We start from the raw sequence: 25,060 nt of genomic DNA, 5'->3' as shown, positions 1-25,060 counted from the left end.
ATGTTTTATGAGAGCCTGCTGCTTGGATCGAAATCTCCATTACCACGCCCTGCGTGACGAAAGCGGTTACATCAAAATCACTGCGGCTTGCTTAGGAACTTCTCCATTAGCTTCTATGGCCGTCGGGCAACTAGCATGACGTCACGGATCGAAGTACACTGGGCTTGTACTACCTAGGAGGCGTTGGCCAAGCGGTTCAACGTGCTAGCTTGCCCGCGAGAGTTCATAAGCCGAAGGACCGCTCAGCAGCGTTCAATTCGACATTAATGCTTTCGCATTCACAACTCATAAGAAGTGCTTAGGTGTCCCTGAATTTTCTTTTTCAGGCCATCATCACCTTTCCGTCGTTTTTCTTCTGTTGCTGCCACAGTGTTGTCATATCGTCGTCGTACCATCGTCAGCATTCTATTGTAGTTCTTCCATTGTCGAAGTCGCGTTGTCATCACAAAGTTGCCTTCAATGTCGTCATGGTCATTTCACCATCGTCGTTTTGTCATATAGCGATTGCACTGCCATCAGCCTATTGTCTTCATACCCTTTTCGTCACATCATCGTCGTAATTCCATCTTCGTCATTTTTTTTGTCGTCACGCCATGTCGACACGCGGTTGTCGTCATATCATTGCTGACATTTTAGCATCGTCATTCCATTGTCGTTATGCCGTCGTCGTCATTCCATCTCAATCATTCCCTTCGCCACACGATCGTCGTACCATCGGCAACACTCCGCATCGGCATCATGTTTGCATTGGGTCGTCATCGTGATACCGGCGTCGTCACACCAGCGTCGTCTTCCGATGGTGGTCATGTAATCGTCGTCACACCGTCGTCATACCATCGTCACCATTCAGGCCGGCGCCACCATCCCATGGACCGTTACGCTACTTCGTCACGAGAAGCCTTCCTCGTTCTTGAGCGTCATATGCGGCCACACGAGACGGAATTGCACTCACCGGGGTTATTTCAAACGAAACGGTAAGAGAAGGGTTGCCGCTTCTAATACGAACTTAACACGAACCAAGTGCCCACTACGCGGCGTGGCAGTGTCATCAACTATGTGCTCGCCAGAAGGGTCGATCTAGCCACTTGCGAGTGCGCCTTGTACTTCCTTACGCATAAGCCATTTCTATCTATAGTGGGTAGCATCCATGCGGCTGAACAAGCACCAAAGAAAGCGCTTAAGAATAACACTCAAAAACAAAAGTTTGACCACGCATTTACATCGTCTATGCCTTTCAGAAATACTAGGAGAATGCAAGCAAACTTGAAAGAAGAAAAAATCCAGAAGCAGACATAGACAAAGCGGCAGGAACATGGCTGGACTAACAACTGAAGTTCATTCATGAAAACGACGTCCCCCAAGTCCGTGCCGAGCATGCCGAAGGCACTGCATAACAAAAACACGGTCAACACCTTATCTTCACACGTCTACACTTATCAAGAAATAAAGACTCTTTCTTGGGGAGGAACACAAAGCTTGAGTGGTCACCAGCCACTGTCCGAGAGATATCACGAAGAGTGCCTTCCGAGGAGAAGGAAAGGCGCCTATCAGAAGACATTGAAAACTTCAGAATTCAGGACCTTCTCGTGGTCCCTCGGAAAAGCTCATGCGGCCTGTTGTACGTTTCCTCATTGACCATGACCTTAGAATTCTGCAGTCCGATAAGGAAGGAGGGTTTGTTGTCCTCCCGAATACTTCGTTCACTAAGAAAGCCAAAGAAGCTCTGAACAAAAACTTCTATGTAGTGCGCGTAAAACAAAAAAAGTGAAAAAGAAAGTGCTTTGGAGCTGCTAAAGAGGCTTAACCTGGAGTTGTTAGAAAAGACTATTAAGAAGAGTAATGGTGATGTGCTTTCCGCATTTTTCACGGTGAAAACGCACGAGCCTGACTGCCCTATGAGAACCATAGTGACAGAAGAAGCCTCATGGCAGACGCCTGTTGGAAGGCTCTTGCAACGTTCCTTGAATGCACTTGCTACTCAGGACCCTTTTGGCACTGAAAGTTCAAACGTAGTGATCAACACCTTGAGATCGAGAGTTCTAACAGCGAACACGGCCTTTTCTGTGGACATTAAAGAACTGTATTATTCTATTCCACATGAAGAACTTTTTGTGGCAGTGCGGGAAGCTATCGAATGCCAAGGAGAGACTTCTTTTCAAGGTAGTTGTGGCCTCTCGACTGAGAGTTTTATGGAACTGTTACTTTTTTACTTGTCGGCAACTTTTGTTAAATTCAATGGCAAGGTGTTCTTACAGAAGAATGGTATATGTATAGGGTCAAGTGTTGCTGCGGTACTGTGCGGTATTTTCTTAGCGAAATTCGACAAGTCACTTTCAGGCGCCATTACCGATTGCCGTGTTGCCCGTGTGTTTAGGTATATTGATGATTTCTTTGTGCTCTTAAATATCGGACGAAGTGAATGTCTCAATGACATAATTTGTAGTATCTTATCAGCTTTTCAGCATTGCTCTCGACATCTTACTTTCACCTACGAAGCACCACAAGAAAATTCCATCAGGTTTTTAGATTTGACTCTAACCTTTCATACTCAAGGTCACATTTGTCGGGCTTGCAATCCAAGAACTAAAGAGTCGTTGCTACCGTACCAATCCGCTCACTGTACACTGGTCAAGCGTGGCGCAGCCTTTTTGTGCTTGTAGAATGCGGTGGAAAAGAGTTGTACGCGTCTAATGCAAGACAGTGCCGCTCAGCAAGAGAGGAGACTGTTCGCGGCAGGCTCTCCAAAGTCTTTAATCACTGCAGTGGCTGAATCGGTGTACAAGCGTTTGGAAATGAAAAGCAGAGGCGATCGCGAAGTGCGAGACCAAACAAAAAAGAACTTGGTGGTTTGCCGTATGTACATGGCATTTCACACAGATTGAAAAAGGTTGCGGCAAGAAACGACGTCAGATTGATTTTTTCTGCGCCTTGTAAGCTTGCAAAACTTTGCATGAGGGTCGCGCAGCACAGTTTGCGAAAGAGTGCGTGCAATACCAAGCATGCCTTGAAGCACCCTACGTGTGAAACACGTGTAGTCTACAGCATTTATTTAATGTGTGGTAGAGATTACATAGGGCGAACCGGTCGCTGTGTGAATGATCGAATGCGTGAGCATGTGAATCTAATGTCCACAGGCACAGGAGGTAATCTACCGCTGCATTGTAAGGAGTGCGGGTGTAATACCATCTTCAGTGACGTTTCAATCTTGGGGAACGCTAAGACTCAGCAGTAAAGAGAGTTCATTGAAGCCTATCGCATCTATAAACTTGGTCCCTAGAAGTGTGTGAGAGCGCCATCTGTGTTCCTAACAAAGAAAGAGCTTTTATTTCTTGATAAGTGTAGACGTGTGTAAATAAGGAGTGGACCGTGTCTTTGTTATACTGTGCCTTGTGCATGTTCGGCACGGACTTGGGGGACGTCGTTTTCATGGATGAAGTTCAGTTTTTAGTCCAGCCCCCTTCCTGTCGCTTTGTCTATGTCTGCTTCTCGATTTTTTTCTACTTTCAAGTTTGCTGGCATTCTTCTAGTATAACCATGTACCAACTAGCCCAACAAGCTACTCTCATGACCCTTTCAGAAATGCTTCGCATACATCGGTAATCATCAAAGATGGTTTCTGACCTATTATTTTTTTTCAAACTGAAAGTAATTCTGTCATAGTTGGTTATGTCGAATGTGGTAAATAGCTTTAAAATGATAAGAAACACGCATATGAGCAATTAAAACACAGTAAAGAAAGAATTCTGAGCAAGTTATCATCTCCTATAGACACTTCTACAAATGGTGTCTTTAGGGTCGCGACGTGGTGAAATTGTTAAAAAAAGAAAAAAGAACGTTACAACGTTGCGAAATGGTGAACTAAGTCTGGACTTTTACCATATCTGCTCTCTGCGTATTTCTAATTTTGTGATATTTTCTCGCAGAGAAATTAAATTGTAGGAAAAACGTGCCGAAAGAAGTATGCAGGAAAATCAGCCGTTGCCCCTTAAGACCGGTAATACAAAATGTTTGTCTACGTATATGCAGTTGACGCATATTTGAAATTTGAACGTAAGGAACGCAAATGACGAATATTGTTTCGGTATAATGTAAGCTCCAAATGGTGTAAGCTTTCTTTAGGTTGCAGTCATATGATTTTCTTACCGAGACAAAAAGTTATCTTTCTCGAATGTTGTTCAATCTTGCAACTAAAGATATTTGTGGAAGCATGTAATTTTGAAGTTCACTTACATGAAGATGCATTTTTTCATTGATAATATGACTAAAACTGCATCCTTAAAGCTCTGCATTCTAGAGACAGGTGCCACTGGGAACACGATGTCCTCACTCACGCTTTTGATGAGAGAAGAGACTTCACAATCTCAACCTGCGCTGGATTCTTCACAGCCAACATTGTGTCATTTCGCAATTTGCCTTCGGACTTTGCAACTCTGGATATCATCTGCAATAAAGTTTGCACAAGCTTCAGGTAATCTAGTCGCAACAGCGTCTGGAATGCAACCATTGCGTTACCGTTTGAAACGCGAAGAGTGCCGTCACGGACTGCAAGCTGAAATTCTGCATTAGGTCGATTAAGGGTTCCTCTCGTGACGAAGACTGCGCAGAAATATAGTTTTAGTTTAGTGTAGCACAATATCCTAATTGTCCAAAACGCTCACACGATATCCACGACGTACCGGCACCCCCCCCCCCCCAATCACTACTGCACTCTTTCTTAAAATTTCTTCGGACTCTCATCGGCATTTGACACTTCCACCAATGCTACAATGCTGTTACATATTCATGTAACAATAGCTACGCTAATGTAGTGTAACTATTTTAACTATGCTCGAACTAACAGAAAACGCTGTATGATATGCAGCTCTCCACCTCTAGTGCAGGCATTAAGCCGTTGCAGAAAACTTGAATGCCTGAAGACGCAGCACATTGACGAGCATCAGAAATATGTGCAACAATGATATGCTGTCTAGGTTGTCGGTGGCTTTCAGTGGTGCAACGTCATCAGGGCGTCACAGTTCCACGTTTTAGTCGCCGCAAAAGGTGGTGCTTTTTTATCATGCCAGAAAGCCACATCAAAGAGGTTGCCCCGTGTGCTTTGCAATACAAAGTATTTTCATACGTCTCCCCAGTGTAATCGCTCTTACATTAACGATATTGTAGAAAGTGGAGAAACTACACACCTTGGCCATCTCGACTGCCACAAGGGCCACGGAAGCGCACGCATCCGTACTGTTGCTGCCCTCTCCGGCGACAGCACTCACGGTCTCAAAAAACTTGCAAGCGAGATTCGTGAGCTTGTCTATGTTGTCGCTTTCGGAGGCTTCATCGCGACCAAGCAGCACGTCGGCTTCGTCGAGCTGTCGAATAAGAAAGCGACTGTTAACAGAAATACTTCTCGCGTGGAAGGGACAAAACTTTCGGTGCTGCACTAATGGCCGTGCAAGACAGGCCTGATTAGGTAAATGCTTTGCGATAAAATATACGACGCAAGAACAAAATTAAAATACACGACAACAAAAGACGAAACAAGATGACAGAAAGACGCAATGTTATGCTTGAATAAACGAAGTCCTCTTTTCGATCAGTGTTTTTTTTTTTTTTTTTTTGCTCAAGTAGTTTAAATAACAGATCCGGGCGAGTATGATATGTTGTGCTTTGTGACGCAATGGCCAAGTAGGAGCGAAAAGCGCCAGGCCAGTGTTAATCATTTGTCAACGGAGCAATTAATTACGAGAGGTAAATGTGACGTGACTGTAAAGGAGCCAGAAACAGTCGCCTAAAGTGCGTAAAATGCATATGTAGTAAGCTTATGCCAACTACGGCTAATGATGGGTGCTATAAACATGAAAGATACATACATAAAGAAAGAATGGTATGATGTACTAAAATATGTCATTTATAAAGGGAAAACCAGACATCCACCCGTTCGCAGCAATTGATACAAAGAAAACCCATTCGGTTTCCTCGAAAGAAAAGCCTCAGAATTGAAGAAAAATTCGTCCTGGTCCGGCACTCGAACCCGGGACCACCGCCTTTCCGGGGCATTATGTTTTCGATATGTAATTCCACGAACCTAACTGTGGCCTAATGACGTGAAGCTTATTATTCGTTTCAGCCCCTTATTTCATTGTTATCGTTATGCTGTAAAATATTGGAGCATATATATCAAATAAGGTTAATGAATTCCTGGACGAGCATTCCTCCCTGACAAAATTTCAGCACGGATCAGAAAAGGTCATTCAACAGTCGCCTAGTTAATCGCAATTGTGCACACACTAGCATCACATCTTGAAAAAAAATAGCAAGATAGATACATATCTATCTAGCCACTGTTATCAACATCATACGTGATGGTCCCAAATTTTAGCAAAGCCTTCGACCTTGTACCTCACGACCGCTTAATATATAAGCTCAGAAATTTTGGCTTCACAGAAACATTATTATCATGGATCGCAGCATACTTAACGAACAGAAAACAGTTTGTGTAAATGGATGGGTAACACTCGGACTGTCTTCCATTCACGTCTGGGGTACCTCAGGCGAGTGTCCTGGCTGCTCTACTGTTCTTGTTATATATTAACGATATTGCAACAACTGTAGTCTGTCCTACTAGCATACGTTTATTTGCTGACGACTGTGTTTTGTACCGAGAGATCTGTACTAGCGACGATCAAGTTGAACTTGACACTTCCCTCAACAATATACTCGGTTGGTGCAAAACATGGGGAATGGTTATTAACGCGGGAAAAGCTCTCCTCCTTCGTGTCAAGTGTAAAAAAAAATTATATCTTAACACTTGCACTCTCGGTTATTCTCTCTTACAAGACGTTTCAAGTCACAAATATTTGGGAGTTATTGTCACTAATAACCTATCTTGGAGCATGTAGATTGATAAACTATGCACGTCGGCCTTTCAAAAACTATGTTTAATAAGACACAAGGTACACAACGCCCTTCCCTGCTCTAATCAGTTATGATGAAACCCGCATTTGAATATGCATGTTTTGTTTGAGACCCGTACACTGACGACAGTATTAACAGAAATGAACGAGTACAGAGAAAAGCCGTCAGATCAATTTGCTCAAAATACTCTCTCGCTCTCGGAAGCCCGTGCGTTCCTCGTCCGCGAAAGATCTCGCCTGTGTTCTAACCTCGCCTCGGTAATTGCTATGAGGAAACTGATATATATATATATATATATATATATATATATATATATATATATATATATATATAGAACAAATTGGAATTTAGAAAAAAGTGACGTTCCACTTCGTGGACGCGGGTTACGCGCAAGCGCATGGACCCCGCGAACATGCATGCACAACGAGCACCGCGGCGTCGAAACACAAACGGGAATGGCGCGAACGCCACATTTATTTAGACGGTTCAACGCCTGGTGCGTCACAGGGAAAGCGTATGTTGCAACACGTGCAAGGATACGACGCCGTGAACATGCACAGCGAGCACCGCGGTGTCGAAGCACAGACGGAAAGGACGCGAACGCGTCGATTTTCTTCCCCACCTCCAGGCGCCTTCCTCCACCGGCGCTCGTTTCCCTCTCGGCAACAAACATAATTTCGCCGATGTCGCGGACGGGACTTACGCTTGCGCGTAAAACGTGGCGGTAGTGAGTTTCGAACCTACGACCCCACGCTCAGAAGCCGAGCACCTACCCATTGAACTAAACCAGCGTGACGTCACTGATCGAATTGCACCGGCCTTGCGCTATCTGGAAGGCGTTGGCAAATCGTCTCAACGCGTTTGCTTGTCCGCGAGGTTTTCATAGCTGGAAGGACCGCTCTCCATTGGATATGAATGCTTTGCATTCACAACTCATAAGAAGTGCTTAGGTGTTCTCGGATTTTTCTTCCTAGAACTATAACCGACTGTAACAGACTAAAAAAATGGGCTAAATATTCACATTGAGTAACCTAGTTGAAATATGTATGTGTTCTTTCTATTGCCTATCTTTCTGCACAGTTGTGCTTTCCTTTTCTTGCCTACCGTGCTTGGGCCCGTCAAGGGCCTGCAGTATGTAATAAGTGAAACAAAAATATGATATGCTGGTTAAACGTAAACGCTGTGAAAACAACTGCAAAAAGATCACTGCGAACATTTTTCCTGTTTACGCAGTGACATTAAGGCTTTTACGACGCTTAAAGAGTGTGTAAATATGATTATTCGATGTTTTAATTTTCTTATACGTACAGCCGACAATTGTACATAGGCCTCAGTGCTAAAGATACTTGTTTCCAGGTGCAGGACATCGGATGAGAGAAAAATGGACTCACTGCTGCATAAAACACGCCGGCGTGTGACTTAGAAGTGTCAGTGTAAAATTGTGTGTACGAGTACTTGGACTTAAGTTCTCTGAAATGCATTCGAATATGTGCCTCTGGAGTGTGTTCTGTCGCTTCTACAAACGATGTATCATGTCCTAGGAGCTGCCACTGCCACGGTGGCAATGGCTTCGCTGGGGCCATCAGGCTATGCTCAAGTGAAGCATCCATTTCCTCGCTAAGTTTTTTACGGGCCGTGAGAATGGGCCTCTAACGGCAAGTCGAATAATAAACAGTGTTGCAGATGTCATATCTCTTACGGTTACATAAGAGGGATATTCGCGGTTTTCGTTCACTTTCAGAAAGCACATGAAGCTGGAGTGCAACCTCTGAAGATGGAGCGACGACTCGTTAGCTTCTACGCACAAAATCCCTACAGGACTTGTCCTGTAGGCACCAGTCGCCGTGAGGTCACCTAGGTGATAGGCAAGATTAATCATCTTCAAGGCGTTAGGAGTAGCCGATTGATACACAATAGCCCCGTAATCTAAACGTGTTCGTACGAGGGTTTTGTAAAGGTTCACGAGGCACTTCTTGTCACTACCCCACGCTGTGTGTGACAGGATCTTCAGAATCCCTAAGGCTTTTAGGTATTTCTTATTTAGGTATTTCATGTACGGAATAAAGGTTAATTTCGCGTCTAAAATTATGACTAGAAATCAGTGTTCTTTGGCTGCAGGCAAGTTTTGACCATGCTGTTGAATATGGGGGTCTGGGACCCAAACCACTATTTCCTAAATAAAAAGGACGCAGGATCTTTTCGATGGATTTAGCTTAAATCCCCATTTTCCTGTGCCCATCTCGACATTTGGCTCAGGCCAAATTGAGCCTGTCGTTCGCAGATCGCAATGTTACAGGATTTGCATTATATCTGCACGTCATCAACATAAGTGGAATAAAACATACTTGCGGAATAAATGAACGCAACAAATTAATTTTTACAATAAAAAGGGTGCAACTAAGTACGCTACCTTGTGGTATACCAGTCTGCTGGATACATGGCCCGGACAGCGCATTGCCAATTCCAACATAACAGGCGCGGTTGGATAAATAACTTTCCATTACATTAAGTATGTAGCCACGTATACACATTTCCGAGAGGTCTCCCAAATCTCGTAGCGCCAGGTGGTGTCATAAGCCTTTTATATTGGCGGCGAGGAGTTACGGAGTCGCCATCTATCGGAAGCGCCTCGCTGGCATAGTATGAGGGATCACGCGGCGCGCTCCTCATAGGTTTTGCTGTCAGCGCTCACTGAAAACACGACGCGCGAGCTTTCCCGGACATTTCTGTAAGTACTTTCGAAACGAGAGAAGTTCTTTACTGTCTAAATAATAATCTTGGGCAAATTGAAAGCACAGAATCGTTTACAGACGCTATCTCTTTACCGAATACGCACAGTGAACGCCACTGCGCGCGGTCGCCGCGATGGAGTCTCCCGAACCGGCTTCTTGCGTGAAAGGTAGGTAAACGCTGAGAGCAAACTATGTGAGATATGTTCTTATAGTGTTTGTACAACTAAATGGAGCGTAATAGATTGAAGCCTCAGTGCAGAGATCGAACAGATTCGCAGCGACAGACTGCGCGTCTGCATGCTTGTCAGCGCACTGTTTCACTCTCGCCGCGTGCGCGTTTTTGCACCGTGCCATGAGCGTTAGGCCGCAGAATATGAGCATTTGACAGTATACAAAACCATTGTTGCGTGGGCGCTATCAGAGCTGTTCAAAAATAATTTCATTGCAGAGACTTCGACGCCTACACCGTGGACTCTGATGTGTCGTCGCGACGATTCAATCTTTTTTTTTTTCTAAATTCTTGGACGTTTCAATATTATTTCTCGAGTTGCGTCGCACTGTATGTTTATCGGTGTTCTCGGCGCGCGATTTCCCGCTGCTTCTTTTTTGTAATCCAGTGCATTAATGCCTAACACAAACATCCCTATATGCCATGCTTGTTATTAATGTGCTTCCTACCGCTCCCTTTCTACTCGAGTGAGCTTGCCAGTATCTATAGCATCGACAAGTTCATAGACCAAACCGTCATGACATTAGTCTGGCAGTGGACTCGGGCGAGCGTCTCAGTGCGCGTTTTCCGAACATCGCAGACCCGGCGCCGTAGCAGAAATCTTCCTCGCGTCTGTGCTTGCTGCATACCCAAGTTGTAGCCGATGACTGTTTGCCGGTTTTATGTTTCGCAAGCCAAGCTTCACGCAGCTTCTTGTCCTGTGGCTACGTGTGAATAAGGCTGACACCGGGCTCCGTTACGTACGTCCGGCACTGCGGCACCGAGCAGCAGCCTACCATGTTGCGCGCCTTCAAAGCAGCCACTACCTATTGTAGTGATTTCAAGCGTTGTAAAGGAGACACTCGAAGCGGGAAAATCTCGCCACTAAATGAGGACCGCAGCGTACGAGGGAATTTAAACTCTCGTTTTCAGCTCGCTTCGGCGCTCCCTAAGCAGCCGACGCGGCCGCTATGTCAGCGTGATCCCTAATAGCACGTCACACCGACGGTGGCGCCTGCTTTTCCAACGGTGGAGCTCGAGGCCAATATCAAGAAACACCGACAGAGACAAATGCTTGTGGACAAAAGCTCCACGAATGTACGCCTCAATCCTTAAGAGGTGGTCACTTGTTGATCGGCCCTCTCTAAATCCACAATGATCTGGACAAAGCAATTTGTTTGATTCGAGGAAGTGTAACAATAATAAAGCCGGCAATTGATCACTTTTCCAAATAGCTCACAGACCCAGCTTGTTAGGGCTATAGGGCAGCAACTTGAAACAGAAGATGAATGCATACCCTGTTTCAAGACAGGGACTACAACAGTCTCTTTCCATGCTAATGGAATGTATTCCATTTCCCAGATAGTATTCACTATGGACAACAAATTTATTTGTGTGTCAGAGTCAAAGTGTTTTATCATTAAGTGGACGATTATATCAGCTACTGGAGCAGAGTTTTCACAACTGTACAAAATAAGCAATGAACTCGGTTCATGTTAAATACTTAGAATATATATATATTAAATAATGACCATGGTTTGTGATGTACGCTATGATCATAAAAGGTTTGCGATGGAGAATACTTCGTATGACATGCTGGTGACAGCAGCACTAGTACCTCAGGTAGCCTTCGGCGCAAGGACTGGTAGGCACGTACGTGCTTACAGATGTACTTGTATCGCATTTACAGCCTCCAAGGAGAGGTCGTGCTACAGATATCTTGGCCAAATGACTTTCAATGTGCCGGTTTCTGCTAAAAATTGCAATGCTGTTTTAAAATCAAAAAGAGGTTCCTGGCATAGGAGAAATGCAGGGTGGGGTGTAAAGGTCACCGATTGACTATATGCGGAATGGAAGTACTTTTCTCCTTTTCTGCTTCTGTTTCAAGGCGTTCAAGAAAGTCATAGTAAGGCTATATACTGCCACACTTTGTACATGTCGGAGGATCACTTCCAGTTAGAAGGAACGATCGAGTGAGTGCCGCAAATGTGCCCTATTGTTAAACTACGAAGAAGTACTTCCTTGTCTCTTGCTGTTCTGTCAGATGTCAGATATCCAGTTCCCTAGTTTTGGCTTAATAATGTGTAGCTTGTTCAATACTTCCAATGTCCCACTGAGCCCGCCAATATTTCCTCAACTTATGGCGTAAGAAGGGCTTAAGGTCTGTAGCTGGTATGGATTTATTTACGTCTGCCTCACTAAAAGGAACTAACGTAGCGTTTTCCTCAGCAGCTCCATTGCCTTTCATGCTTCTGTGGCCAGGTATCCCACATAGGACAATGCTTTGGTTGTGCATATATGCTGAGCACAACAAGATGTATAGTTCATTAAGGACGGATCTCTTGTGCCTTTGGAAGCTCATTAGGGCTCTTACAACACTTAATGAGTCTGTGAGTATGACAGCCTTATTTAGATTTATATGCTTCCCCGCTGAAAGTATCGCGTACGCTTCAGCCGTGAAAATACTGATATTTGGATTTAGCACACCGGACATCGAAAAGCATGTCCCGAGAATTGCATAGCAATGTTCGTATTGTGCAATGTCGTTTGCAGCACAGCGATGACGTGCTTGCCTGGCAAATCAGAAAGGCGCAGAAACCTCCACCACGTGACCCATGTGATCCACGCAAACGGAAATTACACTGCCTCCAGGATCAGCGCACCTTAGAACATGCCCATCTCCTAGATCAACCCCGTTTACTATTGCACTGCTTCAAGAGTCGGCCCACGTTATTCGGCAGGAAGCCGACAAAGCAGATGCGCAATCGCAGAAAATGAGGCATAGATTAAATTATGGGGTTGTACACGCCAAAACCACTTTCTGATTATGAGGCATGCCGTAGTGGAGGCATTGATTTAAAACATCAATGAATTAAATAAAGCAATGACAGGGCTATCGTTAAACGGTACCTTTTTTTTCTCTCACGAAGTGTGTGCCTCGTGCTTCTGCAAAGACGTGTGACATATATTTCTTGACAGCGACAGCTGCTTATGTGGAGTGGAGGACTTGATCGCGTTGCGACTGTAATCCAAGGTCACCGTAGTAACCGTACAGCGGAAAGCGCCAAACGTGGTGCGCAGGAGTGCTTGAGTGACATGGCGAAGAGAAAGATGTGTCGATTAATCTTTTTGTCACATCAAACACTTTTCAAGAACGCTAGGATTCGAAGTGCGATTCTTTATGTCGAGTCACCCGTCTGATCCTCGGCCAATTCATAATAGTCAGTATGGGCAAAATACTTCTTGACTGCCAGTTAGCACAACCCGAAATCATAGCTTAAGGAAATAAGTGGAAAACTGCGTTTGGCGTTGCAGACATACACGGAGAAAAGCGTTGACGTTCACTATAGTGATGGACGTTATCGAAAAAATGTGCATGTGCAGCTGTCAACGCGTCCCATCACCTGTGGTGCGAAATGGCCTGGTGATCGAGTGCGTGGTGGAGATTGTATGCATACGCCAATGAGCATATGACACTGTACCCGGTGTGCTGGACGTAGAGGCTAGAGTTGTCAAGCAGCATTTTATTTCTTTGTCAGATCTCCGGATCTCTACGGATACTAGCAAACTTGTCAAAGCCGGAAGAATTGACGTTTAATGTAGTGAAAATGATATTGAAGCATCCTGCCTGCGTGAGCGCTATGATAGAAAGATTTTCACAGAACCTCAGGCGAACAGTGCATAATGTGAATTGGAAAGGACCATATTGAGGAAGATAGCGTGCTTCTCAAACATGCTGTATAGAAGGCATTTTACAAATCTGAGTAGTCTTATAATTTTTCTTTTTCCGTTGTCAGTTGTTAAAGTGAATTTCGAGAAGGTGACTGATGAATTTGCTTCGTTCGCGAGCGTTGAAACCTGTACTAATGTAATCTCATTGTTCACTTTAAACATATATTACCGGAATTCAATCTGCGAATTTCCTATCAAACCAACAAACAAAGATCTTCGTAAGCTGTGAGCTGGGTCAGTGGTATAGGTGATAAGTGCAAACTCAAGCCCTCGGGCATGCAATGCAAATTGTATCAAACACAACAATCAGCCGAGCAATGCTTGTCACATTGCTGATGTAAACCGCTGATAACGCTAGGAGAAAAAAAGGGCACGGCGATGTACCGTGACTCGGGCGAGATATTCTCCTGCTCCTCGAACAATCTCGCCCTGCTTTGACTATCCCAAACTGCACTCAAGCGTTCCAAACACAAGATGCGATTTTATTGGGCTTATGTATCATCACCAAACGAACGAGACACTAGCTATTATTATATGCATGGTCACTAAATTTTGTTCACCCATTCTGCACACTTAGACATCAGGCACTACAATTCCGTGAAGATCAATTATTGTTTTTACCGCTAATATCGTGGCACCCTTGACTTGAGGATTCGGTTGCAAGACAATTGACAAAAGCGGTGCGATCCCAAGCCCGAGAAGCACGTTCGCTGCTGCCACCAACACGTCTTCAGGCGACGGGTCATCGACCTTGGTGGTGTCCAGTCCAAACGATGCCAGCGTTTCACGCAAGTCAGCGCCGCTTGCTGAGGCTGAGGTAGGCAAGAAAAGGATTCCTATGAGTGAATGTATATTTTTAAAAACGGCAGTGGAAGCCGAAGTTATTACAGCAAGAAAATGACGAAATCTCCTCGTACGTGTAAGTTCTTGTACTTCTCGGTCTGGTTGGAAGCAGATGACAAAATGTACTCGTGATTTAAGTGCACTGCTGTAGTATTTCGAATTGCCAACTTAACAATTTCGAAGCCGTGAGCAAATGGCGGAACTGTTTGTAAAGAAAAGACGGCTACGTCAAGCAGAATTGGGGAATGCGCCCTATCCTTAGCTTCATTAACATTTGTGGTTGATTTCCTGTAGAGCACACATACATTATACAACAGCTCTGTTTTCATCGTTCTAATGCACTGCTGACGCTTGAAACAATATTTTTTGTCCCCAGAAGAGGAATAAATTAAACTGATTTCTGTGCATACTAAAGGTCACGCACTGCACAAACGTTTCAGCAAGATTAACAGTCTTTTGAGCGTTCATTTTTTCTTCTGGGGAGCACATATGGAGAATACAATGGGAATTATTTTAGGGCTAATACGTAAAATAAGATATTCTTGCAGAGACGGTCGAGAAACCACAGATTATTAGATTATGTCTCGATCCGCTCGGGTTCGTGCACGAGGGAGGGCTCGAGGCACCCTCCGTTAGACAGACGACCTGCAGCGTGGTGGTGACGAACGATGATTGACCACCGAGCAGCTGTGCTCGTCGGTGTTTATTGGGTGCGGTGACCAATGTTGCCTACCGAGCCTGGCAGGCCACCGAGCCTGGCGGGCCGACGAGGGGGCGTCACATACTTGGCTACAGATTATTTTTACGGCAGTTTATATCGTTTGCTGGACCCATAGAAATTTGATGAGTTCTTTTGTGATCGCCTTCCGTAAACGTGCGACGAAAAATTCCAAGCTTACGGTAACATCCCTTTCTTGCTGTGTGCTGCGATAGCTAAACAATTATATAGACAGAATATTTGTTACCCCGCTGCGGAGTTTATGTAACGCAACAGAACTATTCTGTGTGGCCTAACATACAGAAGCCGTACATTTGGCAACGGGGAACGCAAAAGTGCTGCGCTCCGAATTAGTTTTGACCCCCTGGGGTTCTTCGACATGCACCGAAAACACGGTCGCACGAGCGTTTCTGCATTCCGTCCCGTCGGAATGCGGTCGCCGAGGCCAGTAATCGAGCCAGTGACTGCATGCTGAGCGGCGCAACGCCAGAGCAACTCAACCACCACGACATACACATACAAGAAGAGAGAGCCACGTACCGTCTTGCATGCAAGCTTCGTAAAGTCGCAACAGTGGAGCCATTGTTGACGACGGTCCGGCTGTAAAACAATATAAAAGTATAGTTGTTGCGACCTTTGTCCGTGTCGCCACCGCTTCCGTGATTTACGGGACAATTGTTGTTCTTTGAATTCGCTGACGCAGCAAAGTGACAAGAAAGCTCTACTGCTTTCTGGCAAGGCGAATCGTCTTCTGAGTGCAGACGAACGAGCATGCTATCCACCGTGCAACGTCTCCGGGGGAAGACGTGGCATACGACTTCTGGTTGCGCTTAAAATCGTGCAAGCTGGAGCCACAGGTTACCTGCAGGTTTTCATGGGTGGCCATGGTTACGGGATGGCAACAGTGCGCACATCCACACACTTCTAAAAGAAGCGCAACCACATGTTTATGCATTTAAAAGGTGCAGTAGAACAAACAGGTGAACTAGTTGGAAAGCGATCATCATGCAAAAAAACATCGCGAAATATTGCCACCCAATAATGAGTTTAGCGTGCTTTGAGGAGTGGTTATTGGGCACTATGTAGCACCTTTAGCGCGTAGCGCTTCTAAGTTGCCGCTGTTTTAAGGGTGGGACTCCTTTTACCACCATGCCTTACCAGCACGCGGGAGCCAACCGGTGCATCGAGCACCATTTCCTCAAAGACCAGTTTAGAACCCCGTGCACGGTAAACTAATTTACACCGTTATTCGCTAATAATGGCATAAATTATTTTGCGGCGTGCAGCATCTTTGACCGCAGGGGTGCAGCTCCTCAAACGAAGAGCGTCTCAAAGCAATAGCTCTCGCGAGAGAAGAATGCGAAGCCATTCCCCTAACACCATGCCACCGTGCGGTATATACGGCACGGTGGCACCGCTACTACCAGTACCACCGCACAGCGGTGATGTACCAACGTGTGCTTTCTACGGTTGTGTTAAACTGCACAATCTTCCGGATCGATCCACGAAAATGGTTAAACGCTCGAACTACGCTGCGAAAAATTCACCAACGATTACGATATTCCAGAATGCGAAATTTGAGCGCAGCTCTATATGTGTTCTTATTTCGCGATATATTGGCTGGCGCAGACAATATCTCGTACAGCACGTTGCAAACGGAGCGAGGTGCGGCTCGATTGCCTCACTAATCGGGAGATCGCGAGAGGCAGCGCGTGCGCACGGCTCCACTCATGCAATGCTTTGTATCCATATATGGAATTGGTGGCATCACCGGTGAACAGACGACGAGCGCTACTGTGGCGCCATCTCATAGCCGTCGTCGCCGCAGAGCCAGTCTTGCGCGGGACTACATTTTTCTTCTCACGCTTGCGCCATACTCTCCTCCTGTGGTTTCTTCCTCGCGCTCTCTTCGCGATCGCCGTCTTTCACCTCCCGCTGCGCTCCGCGTTCGCTTTCATCATTCGCTCGGTTATGCCGAGGGACGCCGCGCTCACCACAGGAACGGGCGCCGAAGAGCTGTGCTCTAAATCTAACAAGAGCGGGGGCCCGGATACAGCGCTGTATCAGTGTCCTTGCTCATACGAGACTTGATATTCTCGTATGATAAATTTGTGGAGATTCTGGCAAAGGGGGACACTGAGGTAACAAAATATATTTTAATTTGCCCCACGCACTGATCCTATCTAGCTAGTGCTTCGTGTCGGCTTGCTGCAGTTTTCCTACGCGGACCTCCACCTATTCGATGCTGTTAATTTTTGCAATCATCAATCCTAGAAGGTAGTAAGCTACAAGAAGACTCATTACACCAATTGTCACATTGCTAAAAAAAGTTCAGCGTTAATTCTTTTTGCAAGCGTGAATGCTAACCTTGTTGTCACAACATGCTCCGGAGCAATTTAATTCAGAACACCTTCCTTCTTTAAGTCTTCGAATTCGAAATGTTAAATTTCACTTCGCCTAAAAAGACGTTCTGCGTTTGCGTAGGCACAAAACCTGCAACAGAGACCTAGAGATTCATCATTTTTAGCGTTGCATCGTTGCACAAAAAACCTTGTTTTGTGACATGTTCGTCGGGCAGCGATAAAGATTGCCGAGCGAAACCGAGAAAAATAGAATTTCTACGGCGCATGCTCCGGTAAACGTCAGTAATAAGAACGAAAAAACAATGTTAAGGTCTCCCTTATACTACTCCTTCGCGGTGGAAGTCTTCCGATCCTGATTTAAAGCAGGGCTTTCGAAGCACTGTCCGTAAAATTGGCAAGTGCTGTCAGCTTTCTTTGATTAATTGGTGCAAGTATTTTTCTCTTCCTTTTTCTTTTTTTTACATTGCACACGGGAACCTATGGGCAATGTGTGATGAATTTGTGCGCGCCAGTTCTCTTGAGTTGCCGAACGAATTAATAATCATTGGTAACTCCGTTAAGCGTAACATGTTTTTCCTTTCGTCGTGTTCACTTTCGGCAACCGTGTCAGGGAAGCTATTGAAGAGGCCCTTGGTGGCTTCACATACGCGTCAAAGCCTTTCGTCGGCTACGTGCCCGACTGCGTCTGTATCGAATGGATGTAGGCTTCTTCACGTTTCGTGCTTCTCCTGAATTCGGCATAGAAGCGGATATTCAATTACAGACTGAATGCGAATGTTACGACAGCCTTTCCTACCTCAACGCCCTCTAACGCACGCAAGTCGGCTCATATCTCTCGTTTGATCTGCACAGGAGGATAATAGATTCGTGGGGTTTCACGTTTGAAAAAAACGCTGAGGCTATGCTATGCGCCATATCTGAGGTCGTATGACTAATTGGCCTCCTGACGCTCTTTAACGTGAGCCTTCAGCCAAATCTGCGAGAACGTTCGCACGTCGCCGTGATGTAAATTCGACTTCCGCGGTTGGGACGCGAACCGGCGACGTCTTGCTTAGCACAGGCACACGCCAGCTTCTCAGCCACCGCACTGGGCGCACGGAAAGAAGACGCATACTGCCTATACCTGTTATTTGCGTATCGGTCCGTGTCGCCGTGCAATGCATAAACGCTCTGTTAAACCAACCACGGTGGTTCAGTGGATGTGGCGCTCTGCCGGTAAGCACAAGGTTACGCGTTCGACTCCATGTCACGGCAGCAGTATTCTGATGGGTGCTGAATGAACGCAAACCGCTTGCGTACTATGATTCTGGTTCACGTAAAAGGGTTCCAGGTCATCAAAAATCAATCCGGAGTGTCTTCTATGATCCCTGGGTAACTTTGAAAAGTCAAACCGTTCTATTTGGTTTCAATTTTCCAGTGGCGCCCGTTGGCTGGGTGTTTGTGTTCTTATGTCCTCACCTAACCTGCATGGCAGCTTAAAGAATTATCTGCGAAAACTGTCACAAGCGTTCTGGAAGCGGCAACAGTAGCCAGCGCAGGCATCGCGCTTGTATACAGTCACTCTTGATATGCACTGTCAGTGAAAAAGCGACACACTTCTCCCACCTTCGAGAAGACCCTTTGCCAGCTCTTCGATGGTTCCAGAGAGTGCGTCGTCCACGTCCTGGTACTCTTCCTGGCCACCGGATGTTACTAGCCAGTCCTGGCAGACGAACGCGTAGAAGTCGTCGCAGGGGTCAAGGTTGCGACGAAAGATCGCAGACAGACGAGTCGCTGCGAAGAAAATGAAAAGGTTCGCGCTTGGTAGGGCTGTCTTTAAGACAGTGCTACGATAGGGTCAAAGGTAGCCCGTCATCGGCAGCGCGTTTCACTATAGACAGTTAGTATAGCGTAAAGCGCTTGTGTTAGCGTGCGACACAACGTTAACGCTAAAAAAGGCCGCACTGCGCGGCACAAACTAGTCTTTTAGAATGGCGGTACGGAGCAAAGCGCTAACTAGAACGCAAACATACACGGCGCCATCTAGACACGAAGGCTAGTACAGGCTTTGGTACTATCCAGACGCTGTTACAGCAGAGATGAGCAAACATGAGCAACCCCTCTCGTTAAGCCTAATGCGCCGCTAATCGAGAACATACCTCGAAAATAACGCCCACTAGTAACTTGTACGACGTTGTCGAAGCGTCATCACACAGATCTAAACAAGTACGAGCATTCGAGGGGAACGAATGAGCCGAATAGTGCAGGCCGACGACTGGATATAGATCCGAAGCAGGCGGCTCTCACTTCGACTGGCGCACCGTCATGTTGCCGCACGTAAGGCTCCCCTTGCGCGCGTTAGCGTTCGACGCGAAATCCCGAAAATAGCTTGCGTACGTAAGAGATCCAACACCGTTTACGTACAACGCATGCGCTGTGCGGGCACTCGACGCTAACTCCTTGCGCTTGCTGCTAAACGCTATCCTAACACTGCCTATTGATACTGCGCGATGTCCTATAACGCGTCACTTTTTCCTTTGCAAAAAGCGAGGAAAACCGCTTCCTCGTTCAACATATTAGTGGTTAGCGTGTTCTCTCATAACCTTCTTTTAAGAACAAACAAGAACGGGAAAGAATCCTATACATTATTTGTGGCGTTGCACGCAAGAAACAGAAAATGCCATCCACGTAGTGCAGAGCGCATTTCTTCAACACACGATATTTCGAAGCTACAAGCTGCGAAGGGCCACTGACTATTGGCGTTGCACTGCTGAGTTCCAGGTCACGGGTGGGATTCCGGCAGCTGCGGTGGCATTTCGATGGAGGGGGGGGGGGGGGGGAGGGCAAAATCAAGAACGCTCGTCTACTTTGCTTAAAGTGCACCTCAAGGAAACCCAGGTGCAGTCCCCCATTAGTGCATGTCTCATAGTGGTTTTGGCACGTGGAACTCGATAATTTCTTTTCTTTTAGGAATGTTGACGCCTTTATGCAGCGCTGGCTACTCCTTTTCACACAGAACAAATATGTGCGAAAATTGAAATTAGGAGTCAGCACTACTAAAGAAAGGTAACAAGAACGGAAACGTCGTACACTCAGGAGACGTAAATGCACAAAAACAATTGACAACAGAAATCACGTGAAACACATCGGAACATTCTGATTTCCCATAAGTGTAGAAAATACAACAAGAAAGGGATCCCACCAAGCACAATAAAACGGAAAGTGACCACAAATAAGTATAAGAAAACCAAAGCACAGCATAAGTCGTATACAACACATTAGCTCAACATAAAGTCAGCTCTCGCGGATAGACTAATTCACGTTTGCAACGCGTATGCTACTAGGTGCGCATGAAAAGAAAATCAACGACGCGGTGCGCTTAATAAATGGGCAATGTAGCCTGGTAGTCGCGAAAACGCCCTCTGGTTGGAGATGTGCACTCAACCTCCGCTTTAAGAGAAGCAAAGATTTCGGGCTGAAAGTTTGCGCTGAGAGTAGTTCAAACTATCTACGTATTAACTATTCACTATTAACGTGTTTCAAATTGCCGCACGACTGGCCGCCCGAGGCATGTTGCGTCTATTCGCGGGCTTCTTTCACGCTCGCAAGAACACTTGTGTAGCACGTATCGAGCAACACAAACCTGTATCGGGAGTTTTTCATGTTGCTCTATGATTTTCTCTTTGACACTTTTCGTGTAATCATAATATCTGACAAGTTGAATAGTTAATTAGGACTAATTATGTAACTAGGCGGAATGCAAAAAAAAAAAATAGCGTGAACGTCTCCAATCGCCTGCAAAGAACCTTGGTTCGATGCAGCCACGTGGCATTTTCATATTTTTAATGTTTGGATGAAGTTGGGCGAAACACCCTTTAGATGTTTTGACACACCGCCTTTAGGAGTAGATGGTGATGCAAAATTTGATGCCCTCCCTCTGCCAAAGGAGAACTGATCATTTCCGATCCGACTGTACGGGACCGTACCATATTTCGCTTAATATGTTCGAAAAAAGAGTTTACGCTTACCACTGGCATGATGGGGCTCAAATTTCGCAGGGAAATTGAAATTGGGAGTCTACGTCGTTCAACGTATCACTTGGCGCAGCTGGTTGCTTAGATTTTAAGGAAAAAAATTGCGAAACTGCCTTCGTGTATGGGAATGCACTCCATTCCCGCGACGGTGCTAGCATAAACTTGTGTCGCCTCCTGCGGGCGGCTACACAAAGTAGCCATAAAAGTTTTTTTTTTTCCCAAGCGCTAAAGAGAGTCCGCAAAACGCGAAAGTGTGGCGTGATTAGTCGCGTGGCAGTTTTCGCGGGCATCTTGTAGGCGTTGGAAAAAAAAAAAAAACCTTTTATGCTGCACGTATAGAGCGACAGGAGGATTGATCGAGAATTTTTGGTGATGGCCTTACTTTGATAATATTTGGGACGTTAATTCATGATGTAATTTGGCCAAATACCAGACAAAGGAGCCCGACTTGCTCTAAGCGGCGGCAAACAACATTGCCGTGGTTTGGCTAGCTACGTGGCACGTGCACGTTTTTAAATTTCGGCACAAGTCAGGCGGGACACTCTGCATATAGAAGTCTCCTGCAGGCACCAGTTTGCAGTTAGAATATTCGGCAAATGAATTTCACTGCTAAGTACAGCAAGAAAGCTAGCTATATGAGCTCGACGCATGGCGCGTTCCTTATATCTGAACGCATCAAGAACATGCATACACTATGGGACAACACTCTTAGTTTTGATTGGCCAACTTGCTTGTCCAAAATGTATGACCAGAATATTATTTGGGATTATGAAAATAATACTGCCCCAGCACGGATAAAAAGGGCCTATAAATACCCAACAATTAGACTTCGACCTGCGTGAGCTCGTTCCACACGCTCGCACGTAATTCCCATGTTACAAACGCGCGCCATAAATTTTCAGAACGTTACGTAGCCTACGTGACAAAACTTCAGCGATTACACATTCTTATAACATCGGTGGAGGATGCAGTGAAAATAAAGTAAACAACACACGCTAAAGGCCGTGCGCGTGCTGCGCATTTCAGCGCAATGGCGCTGATTACCCTTCCCTAATCTTAAACGCAGCTGTGAGCTACGGGACACGTGTCCCTCATGTTCGTTTTATCGTCGCGTTTCCATGCTCCAAGCGTCCGAGTTGAATGCTGGAGGACGCATCGGAGCGGGGCCGCAGCTTTGCAGCTGTAGGGCAGGGGCCATTCACGACGAGCAGGCGGAATCTCGCAAAGGTTTCGATGCAAAACTTACCTTCGTGTAGGCAGAACGAGCTGTTGCACATCACTTGATCCCCGCTGTGTGGCTTCTTTGCTGAGGAGACAGAAAAAGAAGTATATTATACGTATATTTGGGCACTGTTTCGCCGAAGGTGCAGCTTACTTGCTTGAAAGAAATTCCCTAGCAGCTTTATCAGCGATATTCCTAACTTCAAGGGGTGTACGGTAGCGCGATTAAAAGACGGGACAAAAGAAGACACACAGGGACACACACAGCGCTAACTTCCAGCAATGTTTGTTATAGAAAACCAGGTCGTACTTATACACTCAGCCAGCATGAGTCAGAGCCACGTGAACAGATAAACATTCAGAGCGAAACATTTTTACAAGTGATATGTTGAATCATGCGCCACCGTACACCCCTTGAGAGTGCATTACCGACAAGCCCACCATTGCAACCCTCGTGACATTCGCAAGGGCGTCTCCAAGGCTGTCTTTACGCTTACTTCCCATAACCGCTCGCTCGCTGGGTGCGGCATGCGTTTCCCCAGACTGTGGCGTCTGCTAGGACAACATTCAAAAAAGCGACCGGCAATGGCCACAAAAATAACGCTTTTAAAGAAAGGGTTATTGCAGTTGCAACCTATAGTTGTCACAGAAATCAATACCTTGGTATAACTGCATTTGGTAACTGAAGAGTAAATATCGTGACAATAGGTAGTAGCACATTTCTTTTGAGTACACTGCAGAAAGCGGGCAGATAAAGCCGTCTACCTTGGCTGTGTAGTGACTAAAATACCGACGCTTCACCACTCGCATTCTAAAGCATGCAATATAAGGTTTCTTTCTTAAGATCAAACAATTTTAAAAAAATCGCCTGTGACAGGTAATAAAACTCCAGTCTTTGAGGTGGATTAGAAGAGGCGGAGATACCTCCACGAGAAGTCGAAATGCATATTCGCCTACTTTAAAGAAATCCCTAAATAACATTTCCCCTAATTACTTTTTTTTTGTAGACAGTGAGCTGGAAAGGTATATTCGCTAGGAACAATTTCTAAGGGTCACCAGGCTTCGGGATACGCGCCGTGAAACGTGCGGCAAAAATACGCTATTGTTGCACTTACTTAGTTAACATACCTACGCTTTATGCACTGAAGCAAAATGTACCTGAAACGTCCATGTATTTCGTCATACACTTTAGGAATATGGACATCTCAAAACTAGTGTCATCCTGAAAATTTGTGCCAACTGGACACGGCTTGCGAACTCACCAGCTACAATTCATATTGCATTATGTGGTGTAAAGTTATCGATGAGAAAGTTACTTCGTTAATTAAGTTAATTACCCGACTAACAATTTTGATTTCTCACGCAGGTAATGTTCGTCTCTCTGTGTAAACCGCCCCAATGACTCAAATTATGCTATCTGCCACTGGCGATTTCTTAAAGTTCTGCTTGGTCTAAAAGGAACACCTGGCATACGCAGTTCTATGTCATACATCTATGATGCGCCTTTGAACAAAGCGTACATGGCGAACTCTCGTTTGCAATCGTTTCCTTGGTGATGCCCTCTGCATGGACTCATTACGTTGTGGTCGGCTGTGAACGTTTCGTTATTGTCACCAAGTGCAGGCAGCAAGTTTTCCGGCACTGATAGTAAACTATCACTTTTCCTAAGAAGTCTTACATAAAGACGGATTATGTAGAACAGGACAGAAGCCACCCACGCGCTCTGCACTTGAAGTCAGGGGAGTAAAAAACCACATGCTGCAGCTGCTGCTGCCTAGCCATCGACATTAAGCCGGCGACAGGTTAATAATAATAAAAAAAAGAGCAAGCTTTAGCTCGAGAACTTCTATCTTTACTCAGGGGAACGGAGAAATCGTTTATCTCTGCAACTTCTGCGCCAATTTTCACGAAATTTGTTTCACTTAAAAAGAAATGTTAAAATCTGGAGACTCTAGATAGACCATTCTTTTATTGAGGGTGTGACGTATTTTTTTATGCTATAGTGGAAAATTGCAAAATAAATAAACTCAATCATCATGTTTACAACTCTAGCTAACTAATAAAAAAAAACGACATGCAACCTATAACATATCAAACGCGAATAAAATTGATGTAATATACATCGCTCTGAAATACACCGCTGATTATTCAGCGGGGCCTTTGCAAAATTGACGTAAACAGTGTAAAAAACTATGTGATCTGCATGTTCCTATAACATGTATTTCCGCTTTAGAAGCTCCAACACCTGATATTTACAGAACAGCAATATCTCTTTTTGACACAGAGTTGCTGATGTGTAGACTTCGCGCTTCAATTTTTTTCTAACC

The 25,060-nt window shown here is 45.4% G+C and overlaps 1 protein-coding gene across 1 annotated transcript in view; it reads right to left on the bottom strand.

The window, feature by feature from the left end:
- The window catches only part of LOC142570647 (neprilysin-1-like), a 116,253-nt gene that overhangs the window by 67,655 nt on the left and 23,538 nt on the right, over positions 1-25,060 (bottom strand). Inside the window, exons 4-10 of the mRNA XM_075679008.1 lie at positions 22,759-22,818; positions 19,105-19,272; positions 15,677-15,736; positions 14,197-14,387; positions 5,181-5,357; positions 4,513-4,596; positions 4,332-4,441 (exon numbers count right to left, since the gene is read on the bottom strand). Of these exons, the coding sequence (XP_075535123.1) occupies positions 4,332-4,441; positions 4,513-4,596; positions 5,181-5,357; positions 14,197-14,387; positions 15,677-15,736; positions 19,105-19,272; positions 22,759-22,818 (850 nt within the window). The remainder of the gene's footprint in view (positions 1-4,331; positions 4,442-4,512; positions 4,597-5,180; positions 5,358-14,196; positions 14,388-15,676; positions 15,737-19,104; positions 19,273-22,758; positions 22,819-25,060) is intronic.

This window comes from Dermacentor variabilis, chromosome 2 (assembly GCF_050947875.1).
Source record: "Dermacentor variabilis isolate Ectoservices chromosome 2, ASM5094787v1, whole genome shotgun sequence".
NCBI lineage: Eukaryota > Metazoa > Arthropoda > Arachnida > Ixodida > Ixodidae > Dermacentor > Dermacentor variabilis.
Note: the sequence above shows the minus strand (reverse complement) of the source record. Positions and strands in the feature narration are given on the sequence as shown.